This window comes from Phocoena sinus, chromosome 7 (assembly GCF_008692025.1).
Source record: "Phocoena sinus isolate mPhoSin1 chromosome 7, mPhoSin1.pri, whole genome shotgun sequence".
Taxonomy (NCBI): Eukaryota; Metazoa; Chordata; class Mammalia; order Artiodactyla; family Phocoenidae; genus Phocoena; species Phocoena sinus.
Genome location: NC_045769.1, coordinates 32,623,875 through 32,644,040, shown reverse-complemented (window position 1 = coordinate 32,644,040; position 20,166 = coordinate 32,623,875). Strand labels below are relative to the sequence as shown.

Below are 20,166 nucleotides of genomic sequence, written 5' to 3'. Positions count from 1 at the left end.
GTAAGTGACAAGAAGAAAGGCACCAGATGGCTCAAACCTGGGTAAGTGGGAGAGTGGCAGCATTGTGTACAGAAACAGAGGCGTCAAAAGAAGAAAAGAGACATAAATTGTGAGGCCCCAGGGAGAGTGTGGTTAAGGAAGCTGAAGACCTGCAGAACTGGAGGTGCTGGTCATCTTCCAGGAAATGTCTGACAGCGACCTCTCAGGAAGAGAGACCTGATCTATTAACAGAGATCCTAGTTGAAGCTATGAGAGTGGATTCCAGAGAGAGAGTGAACAGAGAAGGAAGAGCTAAGAAAAAGGGAAGAATTTTGCTCTGGTTATAACGTACATGGCTACCATATGCTTAAGATTTCTAAATTTCCCTCATCTTTAAGCTGCTTCTACCCTATTCCTAGATCTCCTTTAAGGAGAGAAACTCAAGCAAAAGAAAGGGTTTTATTGCTGATTCTTGAGTCTTCTCTTTGAGCTGTTACTCATGGAGATTTTAATTTTAGCTTTACCATCTTCTTTCACAAGTTTATAAAGTTAAGAAGAAATAATTTTTTAAAGTCCGGGAAGATCCCACATGCCACGGAGCGGCTGGGCCCGTGAGCTGTGGCCGCTGAGCCTGCGCATCCGGAGCCTGTGCTCCGCAACGGGAGAGGCCACAACAGTGAGAGGCCCGCGTACCGCAAAAAAAAAAAAAGAAAGAAACCCTCTGATACGATAATAAAAACTTAAGAGACATAAACCATAATTACTTTGTATATTCTTCAGAAACTATCTATAACCAAGTCTGACATGCTTGAATTTAACATTATTTAAATAAAATAACAAAATAAAAACATGACTTGTGAGGAGGTAGAAAGCTATTCAGCTTCCCTATTCTGTTCTTCCTGAGTTAATGATGACAGTGGCTAAGTGATTTTAAATTGTTGTAAAATGCAAGCCCAATGAAAATCCAGCTGGACTGATTCAAACCCTTCTGAGGGCAGAGAACTGAGAAATTTAAATTGCAGCCTTCTCTTCCAATTTGATTAAACTAATGTAAAGTAAGATTCTGTTTATATAAATAAATGTTTAATTAAATGAGGCATTGATAATATAAACAAAAATTAAAAAACAAAGTTTGCTAAAGTACCTCACAGCACGGATGACCATTAGAAGTAAGTTAAAATTAAACAATGATTTTCAGACTTCAAAATTAAATACAATGTTAAACTAGAAAAAGTGCCAACACACTTGGGCAGGCTGTCAGGTATTTACGGAAGTTAAAAACTAGTGAAAAATTACTGAAAATATTTTCTACTCTCAGTATTTTCTGATAGTTATTAAGATCAGTAAATAATTACCTTCAGTAAGAGAAAAAAATACCTGTATTAAGAACAAAGGTGCAAAAATAAGAAAGCACAACCTGAGAAATCTGAGAGCACAGTCAAAAACAGAAATTACATTCTACCTATAAGGCAATAAATATTTACATGCAGGTGGAAGAAGAAGTATCACCTTGGTCAGCAAATGAGAAGGTTTTCCTGCAATGTTTCTCAGAAGAAGGGAGGTTTCCCTGTCCAGATAGGAGTGCTTGTGCAGAAAAAGAGAGAGAAAAACAAACAAAAAAAAAGGCAATAGAAGTCAGTGGAGGTTTTATGTGTTTAAAATATAACGTTGACAAAGCAAGAATGATTCTCTACCATTAATTTCATATTTTACCTAAACTCAATGAAATATGACCAAATTTAAAAAAAGAAAAAGAAAAGGAGGGGGAGGGAAAGATACCACCTTTGCCAGCAGGCATGCCCTAGCCCACTCCCGCTGACCCCTCAGCTCTGGGAAAATGGATCACACCCTGCAAAGATCACAGAGCAATTTGTCCTTTAGGGCTGTGCTTCTGAGTGCTGTGCACACAGCACAAATAAACAGGTGTCAAAGACGAATGACTATCCCTATTCCTTCCTCAGTTTTAAAACTTTTGCAAGTATTTCTGACCAAATCAATGATAGCCACACCAAGAGGAAAAATGTCCATAAATATTTTGCCTAATGGTATCACGTGTTTTCAGTAAAATTTTATTAATTCACTCATTATATCAGTATTAACAGTACTGTGTTGCCCAAGTAAAGGACTTGTATAGCAAATGAATGATATAAACAAAATATTATGAAGTGTTTTCCCTTAAATTGGTTAAATTAATTCAATTAGTATATTTTCATAAAAATGATTTGTGAATACATAGTCCCTAACTGTCCTCTTCCCCTTTAAAACCTTTTTAGTAACACATTGTAAGTTATGCTTTTGCAACTGTATTTATTAAACTCATATAGTATAAATTGCTGCTGTTTTGATATATGTGTAATTCAGACTTGCTTATTCCTAAATAATTCTAAGTTAGTATTTATTTTTTAATGTTATGTAGTTACTAACCACCATTTAAAACAATGCATGGCACAGCTAAGTGGAGTTATAGAAAGTATTCTATAATATTATATTTTATAAATCTAAGTATATATATCAAGTTATTCTTGAGAAACAAATGTTTTGGAGAGAAATACTAGAACAGCACCTACTCTCATAAAGTTCGTTGTCACAGATAACAAGATACACTACTTCAAAATTAAAACACTGTTACAGAAAATAATATTAACTTAATCTTTGCTCATATCTGCACCATGTTGTGTTGGGTTTGCTATACTGTGTGTCACTGCCTGTATTTTTTTTTTAGCTTTTAGTTCAAGATGAACCTTACAAGCATACCTGCCCCTTTCACCTACTCCTGGGGGGGAAAAAAACAAAAAACAAAACAAACAAACAAAAAAACCCTAAGGGCTTCCCTGGTGGCGCAGTGGTTGGGAGTCCGCCTGCCGATGCAGGGGACACGGGTTCGTGCCCCAGTCCGGGAAGATCCCACATGCTGCGGAGTGGCTGGGCCTGTGAGCCATGGCCACTGAACCTGTGCGTCCGGAGCCTGTGCTCCGCAACGGGAGAGGCCACAACAGTGAGAGGCCCGTGTACCGCAAAAACAAACAAAACAAAACAAAAAAAACACTAAAAAAAAAAAAAAAAAAAAAAAAACCCTAAGATTTAAAACAAAAACTGGACATTTTCATCAATATTAGCACTAAAAGGTCAAACAATAATAAGAACGGAGAAAATTATCTCTAGGTCCTCATTTACCTAGATGGTATAATCCCCTGAAGGCAAAGATTAGTTGGCTCACCTATAAAAACGCCAGGTAAGCAGAAATTTCTGAAAATTGAATTTAATTTGAGGTTAGCAATCAGCTAAGACCAGGAAGAAAACTGAGAAGGACAATTAAAAAGAGCAACTATAACTTTCATTGCTCTTATTCTCATTCATTTTTTGTTATTCATATATAATGGGAAAAACGTATTCTTATGTAATTATGTGGAACATATAGAAAATAATTTCTTGAAAATCTAGTCCTATTTGTCTTACTCATAAAAGTTACTTTCTCAGATAAAGATCCCCCAAATGAGTAGAATATCTATATTCAGATAATTATTTTTCAAATTAAAAAAAAATTCTGCTTGAGGCCATCGAAACAAACTATTCTTTGGTAAATATAATTCTAGACATTAAATTCAAGTTTAAACTTAAAAAAAAAGATCTTACAAAATTTACTCAGTCTTCAAACTCAAATCACCTCAAGACTTCAAATCACTAAAAAAATCTATATCTGATCAGTAAGAAACAATATTATCTAACTGTATTTGTTTAAAGACCCAGAAGTAGAAGTTACTGATTTTAAAATACTGAAAGGTTTAAATACCTTAAAATAAAAAGAGGATAATCATTAATGGTTGGTGACCCCCAAAAACACATCTAAAAAAATGAGACTACAAGCAGTAGCTGAACAAGATCATAACCCCTTTGTGTTTGGGACAGTCACTCAGCCATGCACTGCTTCACCACTGGCCAGGGCTCCACGTTCCCTCTAAGCTACAGGTATTTGTAGCAGAAAAAAATGAAAATCTAGAAACCACAAGCAGCTAACACCTTCCTTCAATAAATGCCTTATCTTCCTTCCCCTACTGGCGCCCGTCACACAGTGCTCTAGAATTGCTCAGGAGGGAGGTGCTGGTGGCCGAGAACTGGTTACTGGAGAAAGATGCGAGAGGGATGAGGAGAGTGGAGTGCAGGTGGAGGACTGAGAAAAGGGAAAGACACAGTGTTCTGGGCACACTGTCAAATCAGCCTCAGTCTTGGTACACGTGGCTCGTAACAAAAATGCACATAGCTTCATTTAAATAGGGCCTTCTTATATTTTCTTTTATTTACCACTAACAACACAAAGTCAGTAGCCTATTTTTAATCCATTTCACTGGTGTATTAGCCCATTTTCTCTCTCTCGTCTATTTCCCTCCTTTTTTCATTTATTCACTATTTATTCAGCACTGAACCTGGAACCAGGCCAGGCACTGGAGATGCAAAGGCACTCCCTGCTCTCACAGAGTTTAGAGTCTAATAGGGAGATAACTGACAACTATAATACAGTATGTTAAGTGGTATAGGAGCAAGTAAGAGGTAGAGGCAGTGTCTAAACCCAAATTAGGGGCTCAGCAAAGTACTTCTGAAAAGGCCTAGAGTCCTGGAGGATGAGTAGGAGGCAGCTGTGGGGGGGGTGGAGGGTAGAGACAGAGCAAAGGGAGATATCAGTGGTTCTCAACTTGGGTGGTGCTTCCCTCAAGGAGGCATTTCATAAAAAGCTGGGGATATTTTGGGCTGTCACAATGAGGAGGAGGGGGGCATTACTGGTATTTATGAGGAGGGAAGTCAGAAATGCTAGATGCCCTGCAAGCACGGAACAATGTCATATAATAACAAGTCCCACATCACACATGAATTTTTAATGTCCTTATTATAGATGGGAATTCCTGTTGATAACAATCTGAGTTTAGAACTCAGTAACTCCATTTTACACATAAGAACAAAGTATTTCTATATAGTTTTGATATTCAGTGACTCTTCCAGGAATGCTATTTACCATGTAAAATAAATTGAGGGAAGCCTGCACTTAATTCCCATTCAACATTTACCAAGAATTATTCATTATGTTGGAAAATCATTTCACCAATGGAAACCCAGCTTGAAGTAAGATTTGCCAATATGAGAACTGGTAGTATCAGTGTGCACTCTGTCACATGCAAATAAATGATAGGAGAGAACTGATATTCCTTTTAACAGAATTAAGAACCAGATACTGTTAAATTAATGAAAAGACATGAAAGGCAGGAATTTCACTGAGTTTCATTAACACAGATTATTTTAAAATATTTCAATTACTATATCTTTCAGAATTATTTAAAATATAGCACAATGAGAAATCCGTAATGTAAAAAGTCAAATATAAAAATCATTTTATCACTACCTCATCCCACACTACAAGGCAGGGAATAATTTTGTCACTACAATTATAAATAAGCATCATCTTATTTGCAAGAATTTTGTACTTCACCGTTTTCTTTTCTTTGGCAATCTATAAATTGTGTCAGCACATTATCCCTACTTCTTTTAAGGTTATTTCCCTTTATAAAATTACCATATACAGGAACGTTTTGTCTGCTATTATGTGCCATAACATGTTTTAATTCTGGGTCCACCCATATTTCTGCTTTGTTTTTCCTGTAAAAATGACTTCTGATCTCACTTTTCTTAAATCCAAAGTTATTATTATACTTATTATACTTATTATACTTATAAATAAGTATAGGATTTGACTATTTCATTGTGTCTTTTAGTACAGTTTTTAAATGGCCAATAATTTAAAACCTGAAAGATACATTATAATATTATAAATTATTTTTGGCTATTTCTCCTTCATACTAGGTGTTAGGGCATTAAATTCACTAAAAAAACAAAAACAGGTATGTAGGTAAGTTATATTATCTATGAATTTCATTTGGGATAGTAAAAGTATTGCTATAAATTATCTGTTATAAAATAGGGGTATTGGGACTGAAAGGACTGAGAACTGCTGCCTGGGCGGAAGAGACAAGTAGATGACAATGCAAATATTAAAGTACGAGTGGCTGATGCTTAAGAATGTAGGGGAGGGGCCAAAGGTAAGGCTGGAGAAGTGTTTTTCACTAAGCAGGATATAACCCATTAGTGGGTTGTGGAATCAATTCACTGGGTTACTACCAGTATTTTTAAAGGATAGGAAGGAAGGAAGGGAGGGAGGAAGGGAAGGAGGGGAGAAGGGAAGGTCAGAGGGAATCTGATTCAACTGCGTGCGGGTCAGGGACTTTTTTTTTTTTTTTAATGCTTCATAGATGACTCTGAAGCAGCACTGTCTAATGGAAATATAATATGAACTACAAATGTAATTTAAAGTTTTCTAGTAACCACTTTTTTAAAAAAGTAAAAAGAAAATGATGAAATAAACTAATATTAGCATCCTTTATTTTATTCTTTTATTCATACTGAGTCTTCAAAATCCAGTATGTGTTTTTATCTTTATAGCACATCTCAATTTGGATTAACATTTGAAGTGCTTAATAGCCTCTTGTGGCTAGTGGCTACCGTTTGGAACAGCGCAGCTCTGAAGCATCCAGGTGTGTCAACCACTGACCAGAGGATACATTTTTGAAGAAATTAGGTTTTCTGTTAAGCATCAGTGCAGAAGAGTCATTACACTTGATATCCCCATTCTGAAGAACAGCTAAATTTAGTAATATCTTGAGAAATTTACAGAAGCCCTTAGCTTAATAAAAAAGGTTCTGATATAAAATTTCTCTATACCAGATATACAACCACCAACATACTCTTACCATGAGTTTTAACATTCAATAATACTGTATCATACAGTTGCTCATTTGTTTCTGCTTATTTATTAAGCTTTGTTTGTGTTCAAAAAATTGAGATATATGACAAGGTTTCACCATCAGGAGTTCTAGAGAATGCATTCCTCTTCACTAATAAAATTTGAGTAGTCCCAATGGACATGTTTACAGAACTTACAGGTGTCAGCTCAGCCTGTTCTTCTGTGAAGTCAATATGACGCTTGGCCTGCTTGCTGGGACATCTCAGAGAAATAGCATGCTGTGAAAATGCAGGAAGGAAGAAAATGATAGGTAAAGGAGGTGGAAAAGGGCAGTTCTCATTATCATGCAGGAAGAGAAAATGATCACTGAAATGAATCACTGAAACAAAATAGTAATGAAAAGTTGCATGCACCTCATTATACTGTGCAAAAATAGAAAAGCTAAGAACCAGATGATCCTAACCCTTGATAATTTAAGGATAACCTCACTCTCCTTCTGGACAGTAGAGCTCTATCGGAGAACTACACAAAAAGAGTGTGTCCAGTACCAATTCATACTGAACCCCAACTGGGCCTTAACTGTTCTTTAGCAGTACTCTTAATCTTTTCTCCTCTCTAAGTCATTCCCTCTAAGCTTGTTCTTAGAGGGAACAAGCAGTTTCCAAGTTCTTCAACTTCCTGGTTTCATCCTTCAACCTCTTCCTATGACCTCACTTCCTCCCATTTCTAAGAAAATCGCATCTATCATGAGGATCTTCATCCCTAAAATGTATCCTACAACTACACCCATATTCTCATCCTTCTCTCCACTTCTACATGAGTAAATACCCTTTTTTCCCCTCCAAAGCTAACCATGTCCTAGATCCCACTCATTCCCCTTCTAATATCTCAGTCTCTGATACTCAACTGGTCTAGCTTACTGGGGCTGAGAAGGACAGAAAAACATTCAATTCTTCTGGGTACCCTCCTCTTGTTAAACTATTATTTTTTACTTTCATTATTTTTTACTTTTGAATTCAGCTACGGTGTACCTCTTGCACTTATCCCTTAATTCCCTGCAATCTAGCATCCGCCTTTCTTCTCCAAAGTCTTCATCCTTTGAGTTGTAATGCATTCTGTTATTCATTCTCAAAGTCATCAATGACCTTTTAACCAAGGTGTCTGTCTTTCATATCATAGTACTTTACTCACTGTACTAAAATTGCTTCTTTGGTTGTCTGTATTGACACCCCTTTCCTCAGACAATAAATTATAATCTCCTAAGGACGTCGTGTATTATGTTCATAGTTTTATCCCTTACAGCCCATCACAGTGTCTAGGTGCTCCAATACTTATGGAATGTATGAATAACTATTACTTCTTGGCCTTCATGCCACTTGCTTGGCCAGATCAAGACTGTTTTTGCTTTCCCCTCTATACATTTTCTCAGTCAACATATCCTATAGCGCTGTGTCAATCACTGCATCAATGGGAGGCCTATCAAATCTATAATGCCATTATCCTCATTTTTAGGAAATAAAGACTTAAGTATTAAGGGCTAAAAAGGCATGATAAATGCAACCAACTCTCAAATGGTTCAGGAAAAAAATGTATATACATAAAAAATAAAGTGTGGCAAAACGTTAAAAATTAGTGAACATGAGTAAAGAGTTTCATGAGTTCTTTGTACTATTCTTTCAAATTTTTGTAAATTTGACATTATTTCAAAATAAAAAGTTTAAAAAATATATATTCTCTCTAGGCTCAATCTCACACAAGCTCCCATCATATTTCTAAACACTTATTGGTTAGTTAAAAAAAAATCACAATCCAAGGTGTTCAACAAGAGATGGCTGCCTATATGCCATGTTAAACAGTATGATGGAACATTATATTATTAAAATTCAACATATCCTTACCCAAAATGAATATACATATGGGAAGTAACAAAGACAATAGAAAACAGTACATATGCAAACAAAGACTAAATGTTGTTACCTTAATAAAGATGAAAACGGATTATGCAATGATAGAAATCATTTCTTTAACGTTAAATAGGTTCCATTTCCATAAAATATTTAAATACTACAAAAAAGTTATCTTCCCAAATCAAATTTTTATCTTTTCTTCATCACTACTTTCATAAATCTAAAAGCTGTGCTCAAAACACATACGAGAAGTGAATGTGAAGGTCAATTCTGCACACAAACTTTGCTCCATACCTTCTCAGTTTCAAAATCTTTCATTTGTTATAAAGCTATCACGTTCTCTATCAATCTCTCAAAAACTCTCCACAAATCTCTGCAAAGCAAGTTATGGATCACTGCTTTCTTGAACTGAATCTGTAACGTGTTAAAAGTACCATTTACGAGCCAGAATCTTGTGGGGGGAGGATGTATAGAGAAGCACTGATCTGAACACAGGAGCCCAACCATAATCAAGAAATGACCTTCTACCAAAACCATGGTTACAAAATAAAACACTTCGTTCTGGTAGCGCACACCTTAGATAACAACTGGAGGAAAGTGGAGGTTTGTGAACACACATTAATGCTTCAATAAAACGTTCATCATCTCTTACTGATATGTGTATATGCTCTTCGCAAACATTAAAAATAAATATAGCGTGATGGTTAAGAATCCAGACCCTGCGGCCAGAGGGCCTGTTTCAAGACCCAGCTCAGTCGTTTCCTGGCAATGCGACTCTGGGCTTATTATTTAACCTGTTTCCTCATGTGTAAAATGGTGTAATGACAGCATTTATCTCCAAAAGTTGCTATAAACATTAATGAGTAATAATTACATTACTATTATATCAAAAGTGGGAAACCACCAGCCATCATCTGAATTTTATTTAAGCCTCAATTCATTTAGATTAGAGCTAGCTTATAGCTGTTAAATTTTAACAATATATTCGGGAATATACTAAAACACCACAAGATGGGGATGTTGCTGCATAAATCTCTTTGCCTTTTTTCTACTGCCCATGTAGTTCTGTCTCTAGGTCTGGATCTGAGAAGCACTGGCCAGTCTAGCCTTGTCTTGATCCTCCTTCAATTCTGTGATGAAACAGCAAGGTATTGCTGACTGTCTGGGTTCAAACCCTTGGGAAAGTTATTTAGTCACTCTGCCTTAGTTCCTTTCATTGTAAAATAGAGGTAATGGTACCTATTCCACAAGGCACTGTACAGATTCAGTGTGTTAGGCATGTAAAGCACAATGCCCAACACAGAATAAGCACTCAATATAGTAGCTGATATTATTTTCTCTTTTTCCCCCTCTTCTGTTTATTCCTCTCCTAGATATGTAACTGGCCATTATACAGCCAGTATAAGGTCCTTTACCAGCTCTCCCAACACAAAACAAAACAGAGAAGAAAAACAAAACAGACTTAAAACCAAATAAAGATGCGTTTTCACTTCCTCAAGGAAACACTGCATATATTTCTAAGAAACCCACACAATAAGGATCAGGGCATATATGCCAGTGTTGACCGGGTGGTGTGTCTGAAAAGTGTCTATGAGTGATGACCAGGCTTTTCCCCTGGCTTTCACCAATCTTCAGTTCTTCTTTCATCTGATACCTATTCCTTTTATTAATCTCACTAGGCCAGTGAAATCTAGAATTAAACACCAAGTTGGTACACGTGAATAAATTTCAGTGAGATGTAGCAACATAGCCACTAGAATTTTAGGCGAAATGTAGCTGTAATAATTAATAACCCCAATCTTTTAGATATGTAGGCCTCTTAAAGTTTCAGAAAGCCCTATGCTCCCACCTGGTTAATACTTCAGAGCAAAAGGTTGTTTTCTAAGAATAATTTGGGACTTCAATGCCAATGCTACCTGATAGTACAACACAATTGCTGTTTTCTTTCCAATACCTCAAAATTTCTGCACACATTAATTCCTGAAATAGTTCGGGAAAGTAAAAGAAGTAAAGGAATTGCCCTGAAGCTATGATATGCTGTGTTGCATATCACAAGTTATAATGGTGTATCCATGAAATATTTCATTTAAAAAGCCCTACGTACATAAGGAAAAAATATATACCACTGAAAAGTTTTAGTAACTCAGATATTTAGGGAATCTTTCCTATCAAAATATTTATAATACGATCATCAAATATTCTTAAAGATTCAGCAAAACTTTTTGAATCTACCATAAACTTCAGTAAAAGCTTCTAAAAGTATTTTCACTTTAAAAACACATTTATGTGTATAAAATTCCAAATTCAGAGGAATCATTCGCTTAAATCCCACCAGAAAATAAATATACAGGTATATTTTAGCACTAACCTTTTATCAGTAGACCCTACTTTATATAAAATTTATAACATGAAATTACTATTTAAATTTGAAAACTGCTGTCTTATTAAAAATTATTGTTTTATCAGTTAATGTGCATAAAAGTACCAGCAAGTCAGCTGCAACATTTATTTCACATTGCTTTAGATATAAAGAGCCCTAATTTACTTCAACTACAATGAATTCTAATTTTAAAAACCTAGCAAATGAACATTACTGATGGATTTCATAAGAATACTAACTAAAATTATTCTGTAATTCATTTTTACGTTTATCCATGGAAAATATTTTTATGCTTAAAGCATTCTTTAACATTCAGGGAATAATCATTTTTGATAATCAGCTTCACTTTATTTTTAAGATACTGATAAAAGTTGGGAGGCAAATGTAGTTTTGGAATTCAAATATAGACTTCCCAGTTATTTGACCTACTTAATCTCTTCTTTGGAATAATGCCCGTACCAAAGGGATAGCAGGAAGCTTAAATGAAATAAACATATGTGAAGTGCCTGGAAGCACAGTATTTCAACAAAAGTCAAGAAAGAGAAAGGAGGGGAAAAAGACATACCCTCCCTGATATGAAATTATACTGTGCCTATCCCTGCTGGCTTCAGAGAGCAAGGAGGCAGAAAGATAAGCCACAGAATTATTTATTTTTGAATGGGTAGTTTGAATACCCACATCCCCAAGACGAAATAGTACCAATCTCAAATTGATTTTTCCAACTGGTATTTGTATCACCAAACTTCAGTGCAAGTAACTATTCTGTCCTAGGTTTCTTAAAACAGGTATAATTACTTCCTCTAAAGAACTTAGTGGGGTCTAAAAAAAAAGTTTCACTATCAGAATTTTTACATATTACTTCACTCATGGCACTCCGCCCACTACCTTGAAAGAAAATAATTGCTGATAATTTTAGAGTGCAAGACTTCTAGACAAAGATGGATTGAACATGTGCATATATTTAAACGCTCATTCAAATATCTGACTGCTTCTTACGAGCCAAATAATGTTCTAGGTGCTAAAGACACATCAGGAATCAAAGAAATTTTTCAAAAATTTCCTCTCCGCCTGGACCTCACATTCAAGTGGGAGAAGACAGATGAGCAAAATAAAAGAAGTAAAGGACTTCCCTGGTGGCACAGTAGTTAAGAATCCACCTGCCAATGCAGGGGGCACGTATTCAAGCCCTGGTCTGGGAAGATCCCACATGCCGCGGAACAACTAAGCCCATGCGCCACAACTACTGAGCCTGTGCTCTAGAACCCGCGAGCCACAACTACTGAGCCTGCATGCCACAACTACCGAAGTCCGTGGCCCTAGAGCCCGTGCTCCACAACGAGAAGACACTGCAATGAGAAGCCCGCGCACCGCAATGAAGAGTAGCCCCTGCTCGCCGCAACTAGAGAAAGCCTGCATGCAGCGATGAAGACCCACCGCAGCCAAACATACATATACACATAAATAAATACATTTTTTAAAAAAGTAAAATATATAGTATTTTAAATGGTGATAAAATAAAGAGAAATATAAAGCAGAAAAGGGAGATAAAAAGTATCACAGGGCAGAGGAAGAGGAGTTCAATTTTAAAATAGGGTGATCACAGAAGGCCTCACTGGGAAAGTGACTTTTGAGCAAATCCCTAAAGGTAGTAAAGGGGTACTATCACAGGGAAGGGCATCCAGGCAGGGGGACAAACGAAAAGGCTCTGAGGCAAGCTCTGACTTCTGGCAACGAACAACTGGGAGGCAGTATGGCTGACAGAGTAAGGGAGGGAGGAAAGAAAGGAATACAGGAGCAGGCAACAGGAAAGCAGATCTGGTAAGGCCCTGCAGGCCATTGTAGGGATTTTGGGTTTATACTGAGTAAGATACAAAGCCTTTGGGTTTGAAAGGAGGAGGGGCAAGATCTGACTTACCTTTAATAGGACCACTCTGGCTGACATGTGGATAACAGACTGTTAAGGGAACAGTGAACACAGAAGACTAATCGGGAAGCTACTGCAAAAATCTATATCAAGACAGGGTTGGCTTGGTGGCAGTGAAGGTGGTGAGAAGTGATCAAATTCTGGATATAATCTGAAGTTAAGGCAACAGAACTGGCTGCTGGATTGGAAGCAGGGTGGGGGGGAAAAAAAGAGAAGGAGATAAGGACTCCAAGCATTTTGCTTGATGAACTGGAAGGACAGAATAGCCATTAACTGAGATGGAGAAGACTGCAGGAGGAATAAGTTTGGGAGAAAAAAATCAGGGCTTCAGTTTTAGACCAGTTAAATCTGAGTTACCTATTAGATAACCAAATAGAGATACTGATTAGAAATAGGATGCATGAGCCTGGAGTTCAGGGGAGAGGCACTGGCTAAAGAAACCTGTATTCCCTTGAATCTAAGATGATTTAGTGCTGGTATTTCTTGATCTTTATCAGAAACTGTCAACAGACAGCTTCACACAACACAAAGTAATTGCCATCTTGCTGACAGTGACTGACCGATGCCACCTGCTTTAGAACATGGCTCCTCAATCTTGGCACTATTTTGGGTCAGATACTTGTTTGCTGTGGAGGCTGTCCTGTGCATTGCAGGATTTTAGCAGCACCCCTGGCCCCTACCCACCAGATGCCAGGAGCACCCTTCTATCACTGACAGCCAAAAACGTCTTCTGGGGGACAAAATAGCTCCCAGTTGAGAATCATTGTTTTTAGAGGGACTAAGATGTAGGGGGGGAAATGTGCCTTAAATAAATGATAGGGTATTAAAATTTGGGAGTTGTCAGTGTTTAAGACCACAAAAGGAGTAGATACAGATAGAAAGGTAGTCTGAGGACTGCACCTTGGGGCACTCCAAGGTCAAGAGACAGTAGACATGAAAAGGAGACTGTGAATGGCCAATGAGGTAGTTCCAATCCCTCCCCAAATCTCACTAAAACAAAGATAAAGGGTTTGGTTGTTGCTGCCGTTTTAAAGACAAACTCATAAGACGACATGACAAAAATTTGGAAGCCAGAAAGCATATGGCTGAGTGGTAAAAAAGACACTCAGCAGGCCCAAGGAAAGCTGAATGCTAAGCCAGCACTGGAGAAAAGCAGAGGAGCACCCCAGTTTACATTCTGTAGCCTCAAATGACTCCAGAATCAGCAGAAGTGAATGAAGGTGGGACTAAAAGCAGGACTGGTTGAAAGCATATTTAAGAAAGCAGTTAATTCCCAGATTTCCTCCTTTCCTGCCACCAGCAGCAGTCTCAGGTTCAGACTGATATTCATTCATAGGACCCCAAAGACCACAGCTTGGCACCAGGTTCATTTAGTTCTGCAGAAAGACAAAGACAAAGACAGCATGCTAGCATGAGGCACGCTATCTTCAGAAGGGGTTTATACAGCCCACCAGGGGCCTTTTTTGGACCCAATGCTGTAAGAGAAAGAGATCATGTGAATAAGTACAGAAATCACCCTGGCTTAGGGAAACTCCATGCTCCACAGGAACCAGGAGCATATTTTAACAGCCAATGAGTGTAGGTTCCAGGGCCCCTGGAGGGATATGTTCATGCTTACCTACAAGAGTCACACATTGCACAACAGGAGTCAAGTTCAGTGTCTTTTCACAGGCTTCTATAGTTCACTCACAGTCTTCCTGATCCATATGCACTCACCAATCAGCATCAATTTACAATAAACAATATTACCTGGATACGTTATATATTCATTAATCAAGTTTCTAGTAAAGAATGCCAGGAGAAGGAAAATCCAAGGTCATTTCCCATGAAAAAAAGGGCTCAGACCTGCTATTATTAACCCTTTCTACTTACACAGTGATTCTCAAATGGGGGCGATTTTGCCTCACAGGGAACATGCAGCAATGTCTGGAGACATTTCTACTTGTCACAACTGGAGGGATGTATGTAGTACTGGCACCTAGTGGGTAGATGCCAGGGATGCTGCTAAACATCCTACAATGCACAGGATAGCTCCCACAACAAAGAATTATGTAGCCCAGATGTCAATAGCCTTGACCTAAAAGGATTAAATGGAAGGTTGTGTTAAGGACCACTCCACATCCCATGCCTTCTTTCCCAAATGAGTGCTAAAGCATTGGCAGCCAAGCATATGCCCTCCATGCAGGGGATTGGAAGAATCTTCTCTGGAGAAGCTTACCCACCTGAGAGAAAAGACCTAAGAATGATACTAGAATAAAGACTACAAAAGACGAAGAAGAACTTTAAGAAGATGAAATTAATAGAACACCAATTTTGTTCAAACCAAGTAAGAGATTTAATCAACTGGGAGAAAGTTTGGAGTAGAAATAGTGATAAACATACAAAAAGCTATTTTGAAATCTAAAGACAATTCTTAATTCCAGGAAAAGCAAAAGGTAATGTCCCCAAAAGGAAATGTAACAGAAGTATATACAGTTTAGCAGTAAATTGCATGTATACAGACATGATAATATAAACACTGAATAGTTACCCAACCAAAATATATTCTAAGGATGGGGTAAGGGAGGGGAGAAAAGAGGAGAACTGTCTAAGGAGCACTATATCCTAATTTCCAAAGTGAGAAGACAGTAGGTAATACATACAACTGAAAAAAAAATCAAGAAATAGCGATATACTTATAGATTTAATGATAGGTAAATACACTAAGAATCAGCTGAAAGAGGAGAAAGCACTTACCTCTGCGAGCAGAATACAGGGTGCATGAGTGTGTGTGTGCACGTGTAGCAAAGTTTTTTTGGTAACAAGTCTCTTTAGAACTATATGACTGTTTTTTAAACTAATTTATTTATTATTTTTTTAAATTTTTGGCTGCATTGGGTCTTCGTTGCTGCGTGCGGGCTTTAACTAGTTGAGGCGGGGGGGGGCTACTCTTCGTTGCGGTGCACAGGTTTCTCATTGCGGTGGCTTCTCTTGTTGCGGAGCACACTGCAGGCTTCAGTAGTTGTGGCTCGCGGGCTCTAGAGCACAGGCTCACTAGTTGTGGCACACAGGCTTAGTTGCTCCGCGGCATGTGGGATCTTCCCAGACCAGGGATTGAACCCTGCCCCCTGCATTGGCAGGTGGATTCTTAACTGCTGTGCCAACAGGGAAGTCCCTAGAACTATATGACTCTTTAACTCCATGCATGCAAAACTAAAGTATTTTTTAAAAAATTGTATTTGAGTCTGGTGGTAATTTGATACACTGGTTTGGGATCTAGCAAGCCTCCCTTAGTTTTCTTGATTTGCATTAGAACAGACTAGATCCAAAAAAAAGTACATTGAAACAAGTTCCAGATTTGTTAAGCCACTTTTCTACCCACCTGGGCAAGGCAAAAGAACAGGCTGGACAGAGAAGACTTTTAACTCCTTTCCCTGCTTTTTGCTGGCTTACTCACCAAACCTTATACTAAAGTCTTATATTAAATATTATACCATTGAACACTGGTATCCTTGCCCATGGATACCACTAGATACTGTGTGAAGTGTTTGCTAGAAGACTTCACTTTTTACTTTGTTTGCTCTTCAATTGTTACTTATAATGAGTGTACTTTACAGAGTGAACTTTATAATGAGTATATTTTACAGATGGAAACACACACATACACACCAAGATTCTCAATTAGTTCATAACCTGTCCTCATGCATTTTGACCCAACTCAAAATAATCTGATTGGAAAGAAGGAATATCAACACACAAAACACAGAATAACCAAACAAGCTCATCCCTAATAAAATATTGCTCATTTCCCAACAGGTAAGCCTAAAAGATATAAGTGATGCATGCTAAGTAGCTGGTGCTAAATATAATGCCCAGGTATCATAAGGCAGAAATAAGTTTTCAAGTTCTCTATAGAATATATACCGCTTAGAAAAGTTTCATTTTAAATAAATGAAAGTTTACTCTTTGATGTAATTTGCTAACTTTCTTTACAAGCAATAAAACTTAAATTTATCTCCAAACTACCATGATTCATGCTTCTTTTGTGCTCCACAGCGCCTAGAACAAAGTACTAGTGGATACCAAGAGTTACTGATGGATGGAAATTAACCTAATGAGTTAAATCAATGGTGGGAAAATCAATAATATTGAGTAACAGGTGTAAATTTTGAATTTCTCTGCAATTCCTTAAACAATGTTTTATAAGATTTTACCTTAGTACTGATTAATATAAATTATTTTACCCTGTATTAGAGAGCACTATATATATAAGCTGAATGGAAGGCTGGCTTTATTCTGCCCCATAGGTTTTCTTCTTTCTTGCTGCTGCCTTATAACAAAATTGCCTTCTCCTTGATGAAAAAAAACTCAATAAAGAATTCATCTTCATCAAGCTCAGCTTTTACTAAACTTATTTTATCACAGATCCATTCCTTACCCTCACCCCATCACATCCAGAAAAACTTCCTCTTTTAAAATCTGTTCATGCATATTATATCACTTCTGATTCTCTGAACCACCGTATGAGGAAGGTAGACCATGTACTATTAGCTCCACTTTACTTATGAGAAATTGAAGTTCACAAAGACTGAACAACTCATGTAGGTCTGATGGGTAATGAAACACTTGGAACCAAGTTTTCCAATTCCAAGCCCAGTGGCTCTTTTCACTACATCACACCAACTCTTTGACAATAAAATGGAGTAAACCCTGAGAGCTAGAATCTGGGAGAATTATAATGGGGATATGAGTCATTTTCTCAAATGGTTATTTTGTAACAAACATATATTAGAAAGCAATTATTTCAGCTTAATAGCTATCATAACTTTACAAAATATCATTAAATATATTTCAAGTTTTTTAATCATGTGATACAACTGACATTAATTTAAGGACTTCAAATAGTCACAAGAATAAAACTGAAGAAACTAAATCTCTTCTTAATCATCTTTATGATACTGCTATATCTGGTAATATATTCTGTAGTCTGATTTTAAAGTTTAGCTCAGAGGTATTCTTGACAAACTTTAAATGTAGAAAAAACAGGAAAGTTGATTAGAACTGCATTTTTAAAATATCATTTCTTCCTTATTGTAATACTGAAATACCAGGGAAGAAAGTTCCATCCACTTACCTCAGTAATCGGCTGCCCCTGATGTGTCAAATCCAGTTCTTGAGGGCGTGTTACTTTATCAATATCCAAAGAGTCCATGCTAGAGGCTGCAGAAGTGATGCTTGAACGAGAGGAGTTACTAATAGAGCGTACTTCAGCATCACTCACTGTGCCCGCTGACGCTGTTCTCCTGTGCTGATTAGTTACTAAGGACTTAGTACCTTCTAGTACAGACTGCTGAGCAGCCTCATCCATGCTCAAGGAGGCCTGTTCTAATTGTGCAGTGATGTCATCCAGGGAGTAGTTGGCATGAGACGGTTTAGTTATCCTATTAGACGAAGAAGACAATCCCTTCAAGGTGCCATGTTTTGATGTATGTCGGCTAGCAGGTAACTTCTGAGTGGCTTTTGTTTCTGTGATTTGACGCTTACTATTTCCTGCACCAAAACTGCTGAGCTCCTGCTCTATTGAGCAAAGATCGGCCATTAGGGCATCCAGATCCACAGTCTCTCCCTGATTCAGAGCTTCTGCAATGAACAACATACATGATGTTTCCAGAACACAATGAATTAGAATTTATACATTCTATTATAAATCAGTTAATGAATGCCAGGGGAAAAGCAAACAAATTCATCCTATTGGGCCTAACGCCTATCAAATACAGGATTTCTAACAGTTTTTTGTTTTAAATTCCAAGAGAAAATTTTAGAAGCAAAGAGTCCATCTTTTAAGATTTGTAGTAATCAGAGGAGAATAAAATTATGAGTTGAAAGATAAAAATAATGGAAAAATTGTACACTGTTCCATGGTTTTAACCACATCCCCCATGCAATTTTCTACCAGAGGCTCTAAGTTGTTAATATGACCATTGCCCTGGTGGAGATGTTAATACCTAAAGATCTGAGGGCATAAAAAGAGAAATGTTAAGCCCTAAAAAAATTACAGATTGAAATGTCAGTTCCAAGAACTAAAAGCTGACTAGGTAGAGTTCATTAAATAAAGGCCAGAGGGGCTGGTTTTAAATTAATAACAAGTAACTTCACTTTCACTGGACTTTATTCCAGTGAAAATACAACAATGCAATTAAGTTTGCTGTAGGATTCTACCTGAGTATGTACTTTGTCAATTATTAATAACTCAACTAGAAAACTATTTTAGTTATGTTCCAGTTTGTTTTTTTCTGTGACGATTTGAATTAGTAATAAAATGTACAAATCAAGAAATATAAGAATTCAGTCAAGTTATGCATATATGGTTTTTATATTGAGCTATTTGTAATTGTTACTGTATTATTTCTACATTATATAACTTAATATACTGTTTTACATTTTATTTCCAATTACATCTTACCATTCAAGTTGTATATGGAGAAACGATAAGAAAAATTGGCCATGTTTGTTTCCTGGCGAAGAGGAGATCTTTTTATTGGTTCCGTGGGCTTGTCAGAATCCAAACTCTTTAAAAAACAAAGTTTAAGAAGTCATATTAAATTCAGGCTTCAATTATAATAAAAAGATGAATAAAGTTTTTCTTTATGATTAAGTGAACTGTCACATAATAGTTAATACAACCAAAGTTCTTCTGAGTAATAGCATTAAGGAAAAGTATAATTGGTTTTCATATCATTTTGGCTATAGTTTCTTCAATTTTTAGATATATACTTACTTAAGGCACTTGAGATAGTTACAGTTTGGAGTAAATATCTTTCCAAATATTGAATACATCAAGTATAGTGACTGAGGTCGTTTTACATAAATTCACTATAAAATAAGCTAGGTACATGAATATGGGCATGGTAAGATAAGAAATAATGCAGAGAATTCTGTTTTCTCTCTCCTCAAAGGAATTTGTTTTTGGTCCAACAGAGCCTCATTCTTGGAATGAATTACCCTGGAGATAAGGCACAATTCTGGACTCAAAATTATGAGACCCTAGATCTTAATGGCTACAACTTCAAACAATGATGGAATGTCCTTGTTCTTTGCAAGCTCTACTAAGGTGAGGGCAAACTGTAACCAGCTATACTGCCTGTGATTAAGTCTTCAATCACACTGAACTTCAGGGTAGGGTGTCTTGTAAGTTAACTCACCACCTTTTTAT

At 37.0% G+C, this 20,166-nt stretch overlaps 1 protein-coding gene across 3 annotated transcripts in view; it reads right to left on the bottom strand.

Moving 5' to 3' along the window:
* RAPH1 (Ras association (RalGDS/AF-6) and pleckstrin homology domains 1) overlaps positions 1-20,166 on the bottom strand; it is a 97,708-nt gene that overhangs the window by 33,293 nt on the left and 44,249 nt on the right. For 2 of the 3 annotated variants that reach the window (XM_032637445.1, XM_032637446.1), the window contains exons 3-6: positions 19,417-19,522; positions 18,088-18,593; positions 6,961-7,041; positions 1,489-1,563 (exon numbers count right to left, since the gene is read on the bottom strand). In XM_032637445.1, coding sequence (XP_032493336.1) covers positions 1,489-1,563; positions 6,961-7,041; positions 18,088-18,593; positions 19,417-19,522 — 768 coding nt within the window. The remainder of the gene's footprint in view (positions 1-1,488; positions 1,564-6,960; positions 7,042-18,087; positions 18,594-19,416; positions 19,523-20,166) is intronic. The other variant, XM_032637444.1, reaches the window with a different exon arrangement.